The 14,281-nt window shown below is 36.2% G+C and overlaps 1 protein-coding gene across 2 annotated transcripts; it reads right to left on the bottom strand.

Annotated features, from left to right (window-relative positions):
• Positions 1 to 239: 239 nt before the first annotated feature.
• On the bottom strand, positions 240 to 13,601 carry LOC127622162 (consortin-like). 2 transcript variants are annotated; one of them, XM_052096133.1, is made up of 10 exons: positions 13,380 to 13,601; positions 9,532 to 9,765; positions 8,167 to 8,276; positions 5,794 to 5,824; positions 5,255 to 5,341; positions 4,051 to 4,168; positions 3,232 to 3,253; positions 2,840 to 3,133; positions 925 to 1,066; positions 240 to 806 (listed from the first exon to the last, which is right to left on the bottom strand). In XM_052096133.1, exons 2-10 carry the CDS (start codon positions 9,719 to 9,721, stop codon positions 640 to 642), a joined length of 1,161 nt encoding a protein of 386 aa, XP_051952093.1. In that variant the 5' UTR covers positions 9,722 to 9,765; positions 13,380 to 13,601; the 3' UTR covers positions 240 to 639. The 2 variants fall into 2 exon arrangements, with proteins under 2 accessions (XP_051952093.1, XP_051952094.1); XM_052096134.1 differs by having other exon boundaries at positions 2,849 to 3,133.
• Between the last annotated feature and the right edge of the window lie 680 nt (positions 13,602 to 14,281).

The following is a 14,281-nucleotide window of genomic DNA, read 5'->3' as shown; positions in this document are numbered from 1 at the left end:
TCTGAATTGACAGAATCAAGTCAGAACCAATATATTGTACATCAAATGTAGTATGTGCTTGGAAATGTAAATTATAAAGCCATCTGTGTTTTATAAGTTAACATCCTATAAGTTATATACACACATTCTGTCTTATTCATGTTGATATCTTAGTTTCAGTGGTTAAAGTACTAATGTAAAGTGCCAAGACTATCTCAAAATAAAAAAATGAAGTACAAAGATAAGAATGGAGTGTAGTGTATTAAATGTACATGAAACATAAAGAAAATTTGTTTAAGAGTAACTGGCTCCAAAAGCAGTTCTTTCAATGTATGTAGTTGCTTATCAGAGGAATGGCAGTGGTACCTGCATATTAAGATCATCTTCTCATCTAAGCCTGATTTAGTACCAATATCAAGTATCCTAGCCTGTTTATGCATTATGAAGCCCTGTGTGATTTGTATAGGCTTAATGCATACATATTTATTAAGGCAAGTCTCGTAATGTGCATTAGTGCATAATAATCTCAGATGAATACTGTTGTCTGCCCATAGACAGTCTAAGGAAATTACAATATAAAGAAATAGTTCCACTTAAGGTTGAGTAAAATAACTACTATGATTCACCAGAAGAGCTCTACTGTGTGAGAGCGTCCACTCCTCATCGTACAGGTCCAAAATAAAAGTCCATGTTATGAGAGAAGTCGACACAAACATTAGAGTTCGCCTCTCCAATGAGGCAATAAAGAGCAGTCCCACTGATGCTTATCACGATGGTAACCAGACACAAGAGGAGAAGAATGAGGCAAGAGTTTCTAGTCGACTCATCTGTATGCATTAGAAAGGAATTAGCTCAAATCCTTCTCAAATTCATGCAAAACAGAAATTTGAACATATAAAAGGTCTTGTGTGACCATGTGTACACAATAATGTGGTGAAATCTTACCTTGATCGAAAGTATCATTTGGCTCTCTAAAGCGGACCTTGCGCTTAGTTGAGTCTTTGTCTGGAGCAGGATTAAGATTCTTTGCTCCTCTTATGCAAACCCTCTTTTTTAAAATAGACACTAAGCCATCTGAGGGAAAGATCTAGAGAGATAGCAGACATAAAGAATGAAAACTCTTGAAATATGACTGTACAAAATGTGAAGTGTAGAATCAGAACGTACTGGGTGTAGATTCGTTAAAGAACAGATTAAATGGATTTTCTTTCCTGTGTTGATGTATTTTCTATTTATATGAATTTTTGGCCGAGACATATCAAAGGGCTTGTCTCTTGTTCTAAATAACCATTAGGCTTTAGTTTAGATTACGTCACAGCTGTATACCATGTTTCCCCACTTGCTATTGCTAGTCAGAGGTAGGTGGTATTAGGGAACATTCTGATTCTAGCATTTTATTAGACATAAATGTGTATACGAGTGTTTTTGCCTCTGAACAGAATTTTTTAAATGTGTGTATCTGCTAATAATTAATTTGGTTAACTTTTAGGAGCACACTATCATATACAGTACATGGCCTTAAAGCTAGTAGACATGAATAATAATAATAAAATCTGATAGAAAATAAAGCCACAAAAGTCCAATTTTGAGTTCAAGGGGTCTTCAAAGGCATGCAAGTGCTAAATAGCAATTCTTTGCCATCATGTAATAACAACCATGTACCACATGGAGTCAGTATGTTCAACAGTGTAAAGAACAACATTATTCTGATCACACTCAGGCTTGTTCATCATGTTTGTCTTTTTAATATGCTTCATAATAGTGCTTGAGAGTTATGTTATACAGTCTTTTTTGTTTTTAAAGGTAATTTTTGGAACCAAAACAAAAGTGTTGAGAGCTCTCCAAATTACTATTACAAAATTGTCCCAACAATTGTGTGCAACAAGTAAACAAATCACGTAATGACTACTCATGTGTTGTGATTGTCTGAGTCACGGTATGAACTGTGAAAAATGTCTGTATGATGCAGTTCTGGTGAAGGTTTATGCATTTGGAGTGTTACATAAGAGAACCACGCCCAATAGCTAGGGAAACCATACACTCCCTGAATTCTTTTTCATCAAATTCCTGCAGCTGGCTGCCATAAAGCTATGGATGACATCATACTATTTTGCTTTGAGACGTGGCATCTATTACAGCATCACATAAACGCAATTTGAAGACCAATATTGAAGGATTAGTTCTCTCTGAAATGACATTTCTGTCATTATTTACTTACCCTCATGTTGTTCCACACCATATGACTTTCTTTTTCCATGGAACACATTAGAACAAATTCTGAAGAATGTTACTGGTCACCATTCTCAATGCAATAATGATGAATATGGATGCAAAAGCACCATAATAATCATAAAAGTGGTCCAGTCGGACTGATTTGATTAACTCAATCCAGCCGCAGTGTTTAGCTCACGCAGTGTTTAGCTCACAGATTATCAGTGAATAAGGACTCACAGAAAGCTCTCATATGAATTCAGAGGATGTGCAATATTGCGCATAAGCCAAATGGACCACTTTTATGATACTTTTCTGGTGCTTTAAGCCTTCAGAAGCCCCATGGACACTAATTGTATGGAAAAGAGTGCCCAGTACAATTCTCCTTTTGTGTTCTACAGAGAAAATTATGTAATTGGGGTTTGGAACAACATGAGGATGAGAAACAATGACTTTACATTTTTGGCTGAACTTTTTGTTTAATACATTGCATACTTGGGCTCTACTCTAAACAGTACAAATCATTCATAAAGAAGTTGATTTGGAGAGTCTGAAGCAGACGGCTGTGTCATAGCATGCTGTTCTTTCCTAAGGGCAGATGGTTTTATGCAAGAGATTATCATCACTCCTATAGAGTGATTCGTCTTACCTCCTCTACCTGAATGAGTTTGGCCAGCTCATCTACAGGCCCCTTGCAACTGATCTCTGCCTCTTCCTGCAGATCCTCATTCCAGCACTCATCTTCCTCGAGACCTTCCACCTCCTTCTCCTCCTCCTCCTCCTCCTCATTCACTTCACCATCTTCATCTGGCTCCATTTCAGCTTCTAGCCATGAGCTGGAATCATCCACCCAGTTTTCTTTCACGGTTGAGTTCACTAAAGCTTGAGCATGTTTTGAGCCTCTGTGTTCTGTCACATGGGTTGGGCTGTTTTGTAGCATGTTCTGCAATGACAGTCAGATTTAAAACAGACTCACTGAAACAAAGGAATTAATCACAGTAAGCTTATTGTGTGGATAAGGAATCGATTCCTAAGTTTTACCTTTACTTCAGGGTGGTTAGATCTGAAAAAAAAAAAAATAGTATTTGTCAAAAGATTAATTAATTTAAAAGAAAATTCGAGGTTCAATACAAGTTAAGCTCGATCAACAGAATGTATGAAATAATATTGCTTACCTCAATAAATTTATAAAATAAAATTAATTAATTAATCAACCTCCAAAATTAATTTAGTCTTTTCCCTCATTTTCTTAAAAAAAAAGAAAAAATATGGGTTAAAGTTATATACAGTTTTAAAGCGTTGTTGCCATGACGACGTAACAACGTTGTCTGTTCCTATTATCCTTCAAAAATGTCGATTTAAACAAATAATACACAAGTTTTAAAAGAAGAATTAATGCAAGTGCAATTAATAATTAATTATTAAAAATAAGAAAAGGAAGGATAAGTCGAAATGACATTTTTTGTGGTAATCAGCATTACACCACAAATGCTGTCGATTAAGATTAACTTGTATTGAACCCGGAATATTCCATTAAAGAACTTCTTCATTACAGTATATTATAAATCTGTATACCTTTACTGTATATGTTAATAATTCATCTAATGGTTTACCGTTATTTCCTTTTATTAATTTAGAACAGTAAATCTTTTTTTAAAGGATTGATTGTGAGGCTCACTGTGAGGCCTTAAAATACAGTATCAAACTTTATTTTCTATTTATCACATTTAAAATGTACACTTTAAAGAAAATAGTGGAGGGGGAGGGTGGACTCTATAATTGTTGTTTTATTTTCTAAAGTACTAAACACTGTTTTGGACAACCCTTGTCTATGACTCACAGGTTTACATCCAATCTTACCTCTGGTGTGTTCTGCAGATGTGAATCAGTGATTCCATATGTTCTCTCTCTCTGTCCATTCCATTAGCATGTAAAGAAGAGTTACTTTTAGTTTGGACACCGTCCTTCCACTGGGACTCTGAAACCAAACATATGGATTTGAGGCTTGTTTGTTTGTACTCACTCTCTTTTTTTCATGCTCACAAATACACCCAAAACCACTTATATGCACTTAAAAATACACATAAAACACATGACAGTGTTATCTCAGTTCCTGATTTTCAACTTGAAAAAATAATATTATAAAAACAACCCTTGTATTTACTACTGCTATGTAACATTCTTCAAGTTTCACTTTACACAGTTAGGTCTTTTTGAAAGTTAATCACAAAAGGTGGGGATGGGAGGGAGAGTTTAACCTTTGTGCTTCAGTAATATTTGTGGAGTAACAGTGGTCTGGGCAATGAAGCAGAGTTGGGAAATGAGCTGTTTCCTGAGATCAAACCATAGCATTGCTGTTTACTTTTAAAAGGGTCTCATCATTAAAATATAAAACAATATTAAAACAGGAAATCCTGTTACATGCAAACATGCTGGTTTTAGATGGTCTGTTAACTGGTTTTAGAGGGATTTTGGGCACTAGTAAGCTGTTAGGCTGGGAGCTAGACCAGCTGAAGGCCACCTTAGTCAGGCAGGTAGACCAGCTAGACCATCTTAAACCAGCGAATATGTCTAGTTTAAGACCAGCAAACATGCTTAAAGGGAGTTTAAAGGGATAGTTCATCTAAACATGAAAATACTCACATAAAATACTCACTTTCATGCCATCCCAGATGTATATGACTTTATTTATTCTCAAATAATGCAAAGCAAACAAATTCATATTAATTTAAAAAAAACACAATACTGTTTTAACTTGAAATATTAATCTGTTTCTCTCCCAAAGTGATTGCATTGCTTCAGAAGACATGTTTTGAACCACTGAAGTCATATGGATTACTTTTATGCTGCCTTTATGTGATTTTTGGAGCTTGAATGGTCTGGTGACCATTCTCTTGCATTGTTTTGACCTACAAAGCTGACATATTCTTCTAAAAGTTTTCATATGTATTCAGCAATATAAATTAATAGACATCTAGGATGGCATGAGGGTGAGTAAATGATAAGAGAATTTTCATTTTTGGGTGAACTATCCCTTTAAGACATTTTTCAGCAGGGCTCTTACCCCATTGTTCCTGTATAGAGGCCAGATTAGACAGCAGTCTTTCATGGTACAGCTTCTCTAGTTGGAGAAATTCCACTGCCCACTGATCTGAGAGAGTCAATGGCTTAAATAAACCAACACTTAGAAAGAAACTAAAATATTAAAATATCTAAGCATGTAAAACTATACCATAACAATAATACCTACTTTATCAGTATATCATTATATATCATTATGATACTTTATAAAGGCAGACTATATCGTGACCAGAGGTGGAAAATCATGTTCATTAACATTTATTATAGTCATTTACAGATTAAATATTTATTTCATTCTTTAAAATAACTTAAAAATCCACCAACACTTCCTTTTCTGCAACACCCTAAAAAACAACATGGAATAACACACCCTAATGAGACCTCTGATGTTACATTTGCCCTTGTCACTATGACAACAGCATCAACAGGGACCATTTAGCGATATTAAAGGAAAGACATAGAGGAAACAGACAGAGATACATTGGAAAATTACTGTGGAGGATTTAAATAGTAAAAGGATACAATCCTCTTCAAGGAAGTAGGCCTCGGCTATCTGTAATAGAAGGAAAATATCAGCAAGTAAAACATTACATCTGCTTTCCAATTTTGCTCCGAGCCATTTCTCCTTAAAGACTCCCAGTTGGTCCTCAATCAAGGCTGCATTTCCTGCTAGACCTGAATCTCGAGTCTTAATTTCATTTAATTCTCTAATCAAGAGAAGCTTCTAAGGAAAAGAAGATCTTCTTTAATATGACACTTAAAGAGCCCATATTATGCTCATTTTCATGTTCATAATTGTATTTTGGGGGTCTACTAGAATAGGTTTACATGCTTTAATGTTCAAACAAAAAACACATTATTTTTCTCATACTGTACATTGCTGGAGCACCTCTTTACACCCTCTGTCTGAAATGCTAGGTTTTAGCTCCTGTCTCTTTAAAGCCCCCTTTCCCGAAAAGCCTAGACTGCTCTGTTTGGTCAGCTGGCCCAGTCTGTTGTGATTGGTCAACCGCTTAGAGAGTGTGTCAGAAACGTAACTGACCCCTTGCCATAACTGAGTTTCAGTTCCAGAGGCTTCCTGAGCCGCTGTAAAAACGAATGTAACTACTGTAACAATGGCGCCGGTTTTGCCATACCAGTTTGAGCCCGAGTCCGATAATGAATGCTTGGAAGAACAAGCTTATTGACCCAAACTACCTTCGCAAGCACAACTTGAGCAGGACGTTGCACAGTGGTAAGTTTTTATTTTATAGCTCTCTTACATTTCAGATGTGATATTATAACTGTGTAATTTCTCTACAACAACAGTAGTATAACTCAGGACCAAGTGCACTGTTGATTATTGCGAACATAACAAAGCTTCAAGTAAAACACACATAGTACATATAAGTTAGACATCTTTTGCTGGAATGGGTGTAGCCGAACTTTTATTGCCGGAGCAATGAATGGAGAACAGAGGCTTACTCCCGGTTGGACATTACAGGGGGGTATTAGATAGTTGGTGAGCGAGTTAGCTGTGGACTACCATTACATTACATTACATTACGTAACATTACAGCTTGTTAGTATAAGTAAACCTCCTCACTTTACCACTGATAAAGGCTCCTGAGATCGACAATTTTGTTATTGTTGTGGTTGTACTGCTGAGGAATAGTGGTCAAAATGTATTCTGATTCTTCAATTCGTCTACCTTTGGAAGTCCATACAAAGGGGTTTTGCTTTCGCAGTGAAGAAAACAGCGTCTTCTCGACATGACGACAACAATAAACCAACTCATCCTGGCCTCGGCTATAACTACCTTTGTTTGAGGGTGGGCCAAAGTAGCTCTTAGTGGGACATTATACAAATGTGTTACATAGTGACGTAGCTATGTCATGGAAGAAATGGCTGGACTGCAAACTAGGCATTTCAGGCAGTTCAGGAGCAGTGTTTTCTGTGGGACAGAATAACTCCCTTTGGCATGGATTTTGTGCTTTGTATTTTTGCAGAACTTTTACATGCACAAACAACTATATTTCACACTAAAGCAAAGGTAAAATCCCAAAAAGCATAATAGGGCCTCTTCAACAGAATAAAACGCTAAAGGAATTCATATGAACATGAGAGCCACACGGGTCAGACAGTAAGGCTGGGCTGGAGAAGTCAGGCGCATTAAATAATTGACCTAATTATTGCCCCTCTGATGCATTCTCTTACATGGATCATGTATTTTTAGTTCAACAACAACAACAACAACAACAACAACAATTTTCTAGGCACTCAAAGCGCTTTACATAGTATAGGGGGAATCTCCTCAACCACCACCAGTGTGTAGCATCCACCTGGATGATGCGACGGCAGCCATAGTGCGCCAGAACGCCCACCACACATGGAGAGGAGATGGTAGAGTGATGTAGCCAATTCAGGGATGGAGATTATTAGGAGGCCATGATAGATAGGGGCCAGGGCTTAAGACATTAAACAGAGCTTAGGAAAGGAAAGTTTTTCTTGTGCTCTCAAATTGTAACTAATTAAAATATCAATGGCCCCGTTTACAATTTAAGATTTACAAAATTAGAGACAAGGCTATTTTACTAAGATCTGCTTCACAAGGGCTAATAGGCCCAAACTAAACAACATGAACAATTTGGCTATCCTGCAAATTTTTTTGCAATCTATCACAATCCACATGAGCATTTGTCAGGTTAACAAGACTGTACAGGCCATCATTCAATTGTATTGTTCCATTTATATCTTATGATTGATGAAGAGGTTGACAAAAAGGCACATGCAAGCTTTTAATAAAAAGAAACAAAAAGGCACATGCACCTGAAGCCTTTGTTTGATTTTTGTTTTGTTTTGCAATGGTCGTTATACGCGAGTAACCTTTTCAAACCCTATAGACTGAGCACACACCTGGTGTAAGGAATGAGGGAGGAGCATGTGATCATTGTCTTCAACAAGGGACTGCAGTGAAGCCAGAAGAAAAGGACTGGGCCCAGGTGGCTCCAGGCCAGATCGAGTGTCTGCAAACAAATGGTGTAACAATAAGAAAAATCTCCAAAACCTATACTAATTTATCTACGTTAAAGATACATTTCTTGCAAAATGAAAATTTAGTAATTATTTACTCACATTTATGTTGTTCCAAACCTATATGAATTTCTTTCTTTCGTGGGAAGACACAAAAGGAGATATTAGGCTGAATGTTTAACAGTCATCATTTATTTTCATTGCATCTTTTTCCATACAATGAAAGTAAATGGTGACTAAGGCCATCAACTCCTTTAGTGTTCCACAGAAGAGAGCAAGTTATTTTGAAGAACATGCAGGTGATTAAATGGGTGAACTATACCTTTAAAAATGAGTTTTTAACAGTTTATTTATGAAACACAACTACATTATGTGGACATTATGGAATGTTATTTTTTTAATGATGCTTTGGCTGTTAAATAACAACCTTATTTATGAACACTGAAAAAAATGGATTTTTGCTGCATGTTCAATGTACCTAATAAAACACTTTTTTTTTTACTTATTAAGACCTTTTTCAAGACCTGAACAAATAAAATTAATACTGTATCCCCATACCAAAACAAACCCAAACAATCTCAAAATATTTCACAGACTCTTACTTAAACAGGCAGGGGCACACATTCAACATGGCCTTACCATTGCTAATCACCATTATCATGGTCAGATGACCAATATTGGATTTTGCTGATATAACAATGTGTTGATAGAAAGACAATTAATCTGTCAGTAGTTTTTAAAATTGGTAGACTATATTAAATGTTCTTAGTCTTTCCTTCCTGTGATAGGGAGGGCCAGAAAGAGGCTACAACAGTCCAAAGTTGGTTTTTAACCAAGAGAAGGAAAAAAATTCACAGTGCAGAACTTTTCACTTTAAAGGCTGAAATATACCCAGGACTCTTACTTATTTATGTATTGTATGTGACTATACAGTAGGCGACAGTTTAACCCTTTAAATATTATTTTGATTCCTGTTTAATGTTAGAGTGTACTTCCACCAAAAACTATTAAATATTGTACTGAATAAAGCTACATGAGGCACAATTAATAAAACAGAACGCAGGAATCTCAAGACTTGTTTTTTTAAGTTGAAGTTCTTTTTAACTTGAGATCGTGAGAAGCAGCTCAATGGTCAAAGACGTCCATCTATTTCATGTTTACATAGAAAAAGAGTTAAAAAAAACAGTGCATATGGATGCATAAATGTGTTTGGTGTGAACGGCCTTACAATACAGCAATATGGAATACCTTGATCTAAAGAGTGACAATGGCTCTTGATGTTGTTTTGAGGCCTCTCTTGTGAGCTCCTGTTCTCTGAATTGTGATTAACAGCATCCAGTTCCATATCATCTGTCTCTTTCATCTTTTTCTGATTCACATCAGGGAATGTAAGGCAAGGGTTGATGATAACTTCTGTGGTCTCTGTAATACTGCTCATCTCTGTCTATTTTACAGACTCCTTTGTCTCAGGCTCCTCCATAACTGTGAAATGATCAAAATGAAGATCATAAAATGAAGCTATATGCCTATGACTACAAACCTGTATGACTTTCCTTCTTCCATAAAAAACAAAAGACAAAATGCTAAGGACAGACACCCTCAGTCACCATTCACTTTCATTGTTTGTATAAAATATTAAATTAAAGTAAATAGTGACCGAGAGTGTCTCTCCCTTTAGCATTCCATGAAAGAGAGAATGTCATACAGGTTTGGAACAATATGAAGGTGAGTAAATGATGGTGGAGTTTTCATTTTTAGGTTAATACCGCAGCAAAAATATTTTAGATCTAGTATTTAACACTTGATCTCTGTTTTCCTAACAGATATTACAACGCTACATTACCCTGCTGTCCCCCATGTTTATGTAGATATTATCTTTCATTAGTGAGAATCCATCACAATGTTCACAAAGTTCAAGTCGCTTTCTCCAAAAGAATTCAGAGAGGAAAGACAGGTAGGAAAATCTGTTATGGAAATCACACAAAAAAAGAAAAAACTTTTTCAAGCAGATACCAAAACCACACTTGAGGATTTCTCTCTCTGCAGTGCAACGCTGTCAAACAGGATGTCCCAACAGTGTACCAACACTCACTGTTGGCTCCACTAACTTCAGAGAGGCCCTTATTCCTAAAACCAGCAGCAAGTGCAAACTGACAGGTGTATTCCAATAAAAGGGACAGTAATAGCAGTGATGCATTATTCATGGGATGCTTGTCTTTCATTGTATCCATGCACTCAGAGGGATGAGCAGTGAAACAAGAGATAAAGAGATGGAAAAAACAGAACCCTGTGGATGTGTGAATTCATTTGATATAAAATGTCACTGTGTGGATGAATGGTGAAATGGGGAAGACTGAAAGCAAAGCTGAGATGCTTCTTGACATGAGAAGTGTCAAAGTGAAATTTTAGACCTCAATGTGGAGAGTATATAACAAGACATACTGAGATTGACTCTGTGCCTGGATGAGTTATTTAACGAGATATAAAGGTGAATGGAATAGTACACCAAAAATGTATATTCTGTCATCACTTACTCAACCTCTTGTCATTCCAAATGCAACTTTCTTGCTTACGTGGAACCCAAAAGAAGAGGCGAAGCCATCCCACACTAGCCGATTTTTCCAGTGATTTAAAGGTGCGATGCGTGCATCATTATAAACAGTCTGCATGTGTGACACCTTTGGCCAAAATCAAGTTGTTTTAAGTCTGGCTTAAGGTACCATTCACTTTCATTGTTTGGATAAAAGATTAAATGAAAGTGAATGGTGACTGAGCCGTCCAGTCCAATTATGCGTAACATCTCCTTTCGTGTTCCACATAATAAAATAAGTTATATGTGTATGGAACGACATGAGGGTGAGTAAATGATGACAGTTTTACAGTAGCACTACAAAACACACATAATCATCTTAAAGGTGCAGTATGTAAGATTCAGAAACCCTTGTTATTAATGACATATGTGACCGTTAAGCGAACTGCAGCCAGCTACCTGTTGCTCGTGCACACGCACACACTCCATAGGGATGTGAGCATTGACCAAAAGAATGACGTAATGTACAAAGAGACAGAATGTGATTCACCGGCATAATGCTGACAGAAAAGATGAGGTAGCATAATTAAAATTAAACAGTTATGATTGTTTTACTACAAATTTTGAGACTGTATATTATATTTGACTCGCCAGTGCTGGAACAGGGCTAAAACAAAGTGTGGATATTGGTTTGACTATGCGAGACTGTAGATTGAAGTAATCACTTTTCTTTGCAAGATACATTGACTGCATTTATACAATAGCCAAATGTCGGCGTTAGCAAGCTAGCCAGCTTAACAATAGCTGTTAGCTAAATTTGGTGGATGATGACAGTAGCTGTTTATAAAATAGACTGTACATTATAAATATGTTGACACAATTCAGTATTGATGTGATTCCATCACAACTGTCATTTTGATATATCGATGCGCTATTGTTTTATAATAATAGAATGTATATATTTTCTGTATAACCAAGTTATGTTACAATAATGAATGGAGCTTTTTGCATTATCTTGAACATTGTCTAGCATTCATTTCATGTGTTAACGTAGTTTACCGTAGTTAGCTAAAATTACACAGATCGATCCTTATGGCACTATATTTCACATGCTTTGCCTTTATGTAAGCTTACCTATCCAATAAGAAGAATGCCAATTCAGGGTCGGTTTTGATCCCCAAAACCGAACGAAGGACCCTCCAGGCATCAAATTCCCTGCTGATGTTCACTCTAGTTTTTGCTCGACCACGATAATGTTCCCGCTTAGCCAGATGGGATTCAGTAGATAAAAGGTTTTTTTTGTGGCTTATTCAGAGTTTGTGTAGGAGTCGGTGTTGTGCTGGGAGCTGGACGTTTGCTGAATTTCATCTCTACGATAACGTTACCTAGTGTTGCAGTTTGTTGTCGCTGTTGAATAGCGGAAGACAAGAAATTACTGTCTGAGGCAAGGCTCTCAGGAGCGGGCATAAACGTCACATCCTTTGGATTTTCCCGGCAAAAGCGACCCGCTCCCTCCCCAAGAAAACCAGTCTACAGGCTTAAATAGTCAACCTAGGAAGTCCAGGAAGGACTCATTTTTTAAGTTGTGTTACAATCCATTCACATTGGCAACAAAAAGGCGGATATTACATGACAAATTTTACATATTGCACCTTTAATCACCAGAGTCCAACTCCTTCTGCTGAAATATTTTTATAAATACTGAACAAATTGATTATATGCAATAGTGGGCAAACTTGTAGTTTGCAGTAATGAAGCACAACTGAAGAAAAAAAACTTGAATCTGAAGTTATGATCACTTACAAAGAAGTACCATGGTATTATTATGTTCATGGACATGTACTATGGTAATATCACAGTATTCTTAAACAGGGTGCCATTCAAATACTGTGGTATTTGAATATGTCAGTCATTCAGTACCATTGTATATGAAAGTCCCATGGTATTATCTTATACAATCACTGTATAATTGTATTAGTACTTTTTATAGGGATACTGGCTGTGCTGTTGTTAACTAATAAGTTGCTGGTGGGCCTTTAAGAAATAATTATAAATATTATTTAAATATTTTGTTTAAGAAAATAAGTCTAGATGGGTTTAATGATAATTTTAACAGATGAGAGCACACAAAACCATAGATTTATACTAATGTAGTATCATACGAATGAGTTATTGATGGTGCTACACACTTTTTATCCTTCTAAAATATACTTCTCAAACTTCCTAGAAATGTTTAGGAAGAAACTTTGCAGAACTGGTCAATAGCTGTCATCACACCAATTGAACTTTTAAAATACCTGCTAACTGTATACATGTAAATGCAAACAGTAAGAAGAGACCAACACCATAACGTCAATAAGTATATGACATTTATATTTACATTTTTGCATTATTACCTTGCACACATATAGCTTATACATAACCAAAAGATGGTGTAAATGCGTATGCTTTGTCCCATTCTCTGTAGTCGAAGATAATTGTGTTTATTACTATTCATTCTCATCAACACAATTTCAAAACGATACACAAAAACAAGCCAAACGACTCGTTGAAGTGTCATACCTACGTTTAGTTTCTAGTGATGTTACAGCAGACCACATCTGTAAATCCCTTCAACACGGACAGTTTCCATAACTGTTTCCAGATAGAGCTGCTGAATCACAGACCTCAGACACTCGTCTGTGAAATTGTCACCGATCTGAAACCAGTTTCAATACCCTGTTTTTTCTTTCTTGCTTGCTTGCTTTCTTTTCATCTGTGCTGTTGTTTACGATCCAAAAAAGGGCGTTTCTATTGAACGTTTCGGTCTACGGTCCTAGTTGGTGTTTAGCGCCACCCATCGTCTCATATGGAGCACTAACACGGTAAATGTGCTTTTATAATATAAACGTGTCCATTTCACTTCGTTTAGAAAAACATGTCCATTTGTATTATTGCCCACAGAATCTGAGAGACATCTAGCCTCTGTTATATTATACATTAGTCCTTAAATCAGGTAAATGACTGTTCTGTCGCATGAGGTTTACATAGCATTCGTGTTGCCTGTTAAATTTCACTGAACAATTTCATTTTCATGAAAACTGCCTCACATTTGCCTTAGAAGTAGTTTTGAGTGTGTGAACTAGCTTCCATTTTGATAGAACTGAAAAGTTTTTTTTATATACATTTTGTGATTGAATTTTTGTGCTAATGCTAACTGTGTATTGAATCTGAGGAGTGTGTTGTTTCAACTAAGCCCACAGAACCAAACAAAATCAGAATATCTTTGTTAGTTAACACAATTATTATTGTGTTAAAAAAAAAAAAAAAAGCTGTTTGGGGTTATTATTTACAAAAAAAAGTCTACAGAATATAAGTGTCAATAATCCAGTAGCCAAAACAAATTGACATATTTTTTTAGACCATTTCATCAAAATACAAATAAACTCTGAGCTTGCATCACCGCTTTAATGGGAAACATAGAGTAGG

The sequence above is a fragment of the Xyrauchen texanus genome, chromosome 28 (assembly GCF_025860055.1).
Source record: "Xyrauchen texanus isolate HMW12.3.18 chromosome 28, RBS_HiC_50CHRs, whole genome shotgun sequence".
NCBI lineage: Eukaryota > Metazoa > Chordata > Actinopteri > Cypriniformes > Catostomidae > Xyrauchen > Xyrauchen texanus.
This window is presented reverse-complemented; position numbering and strand designations above follow the sequence as displayed.

Excerpts from the sequence above, each read along its gene's own strand:
- LOC127622162 (XM_052096133.1), bottom strand. The coding sequence starts at position 9,721 with ATGAGCAGTATTACAGAGACCACAGAAGTTATCATCAACCCTTGCCTT. Across the intron at positions 5,342-5,793 it reads CTACTTCCTTGAAGAGGATT|ATCAGTGGGCAGTGGAATTT; the intron begins GTATCCTTTTAC and ends TGACTCTCTCAG. Across the intron at positions 1,067-2,839 it reads AACTCATTCAGGTAGAGGAG|ATCTTTCCCTCAGATGGCTT; the intron begins GTAAGACGAATC and ends CTATCTCTCTAG.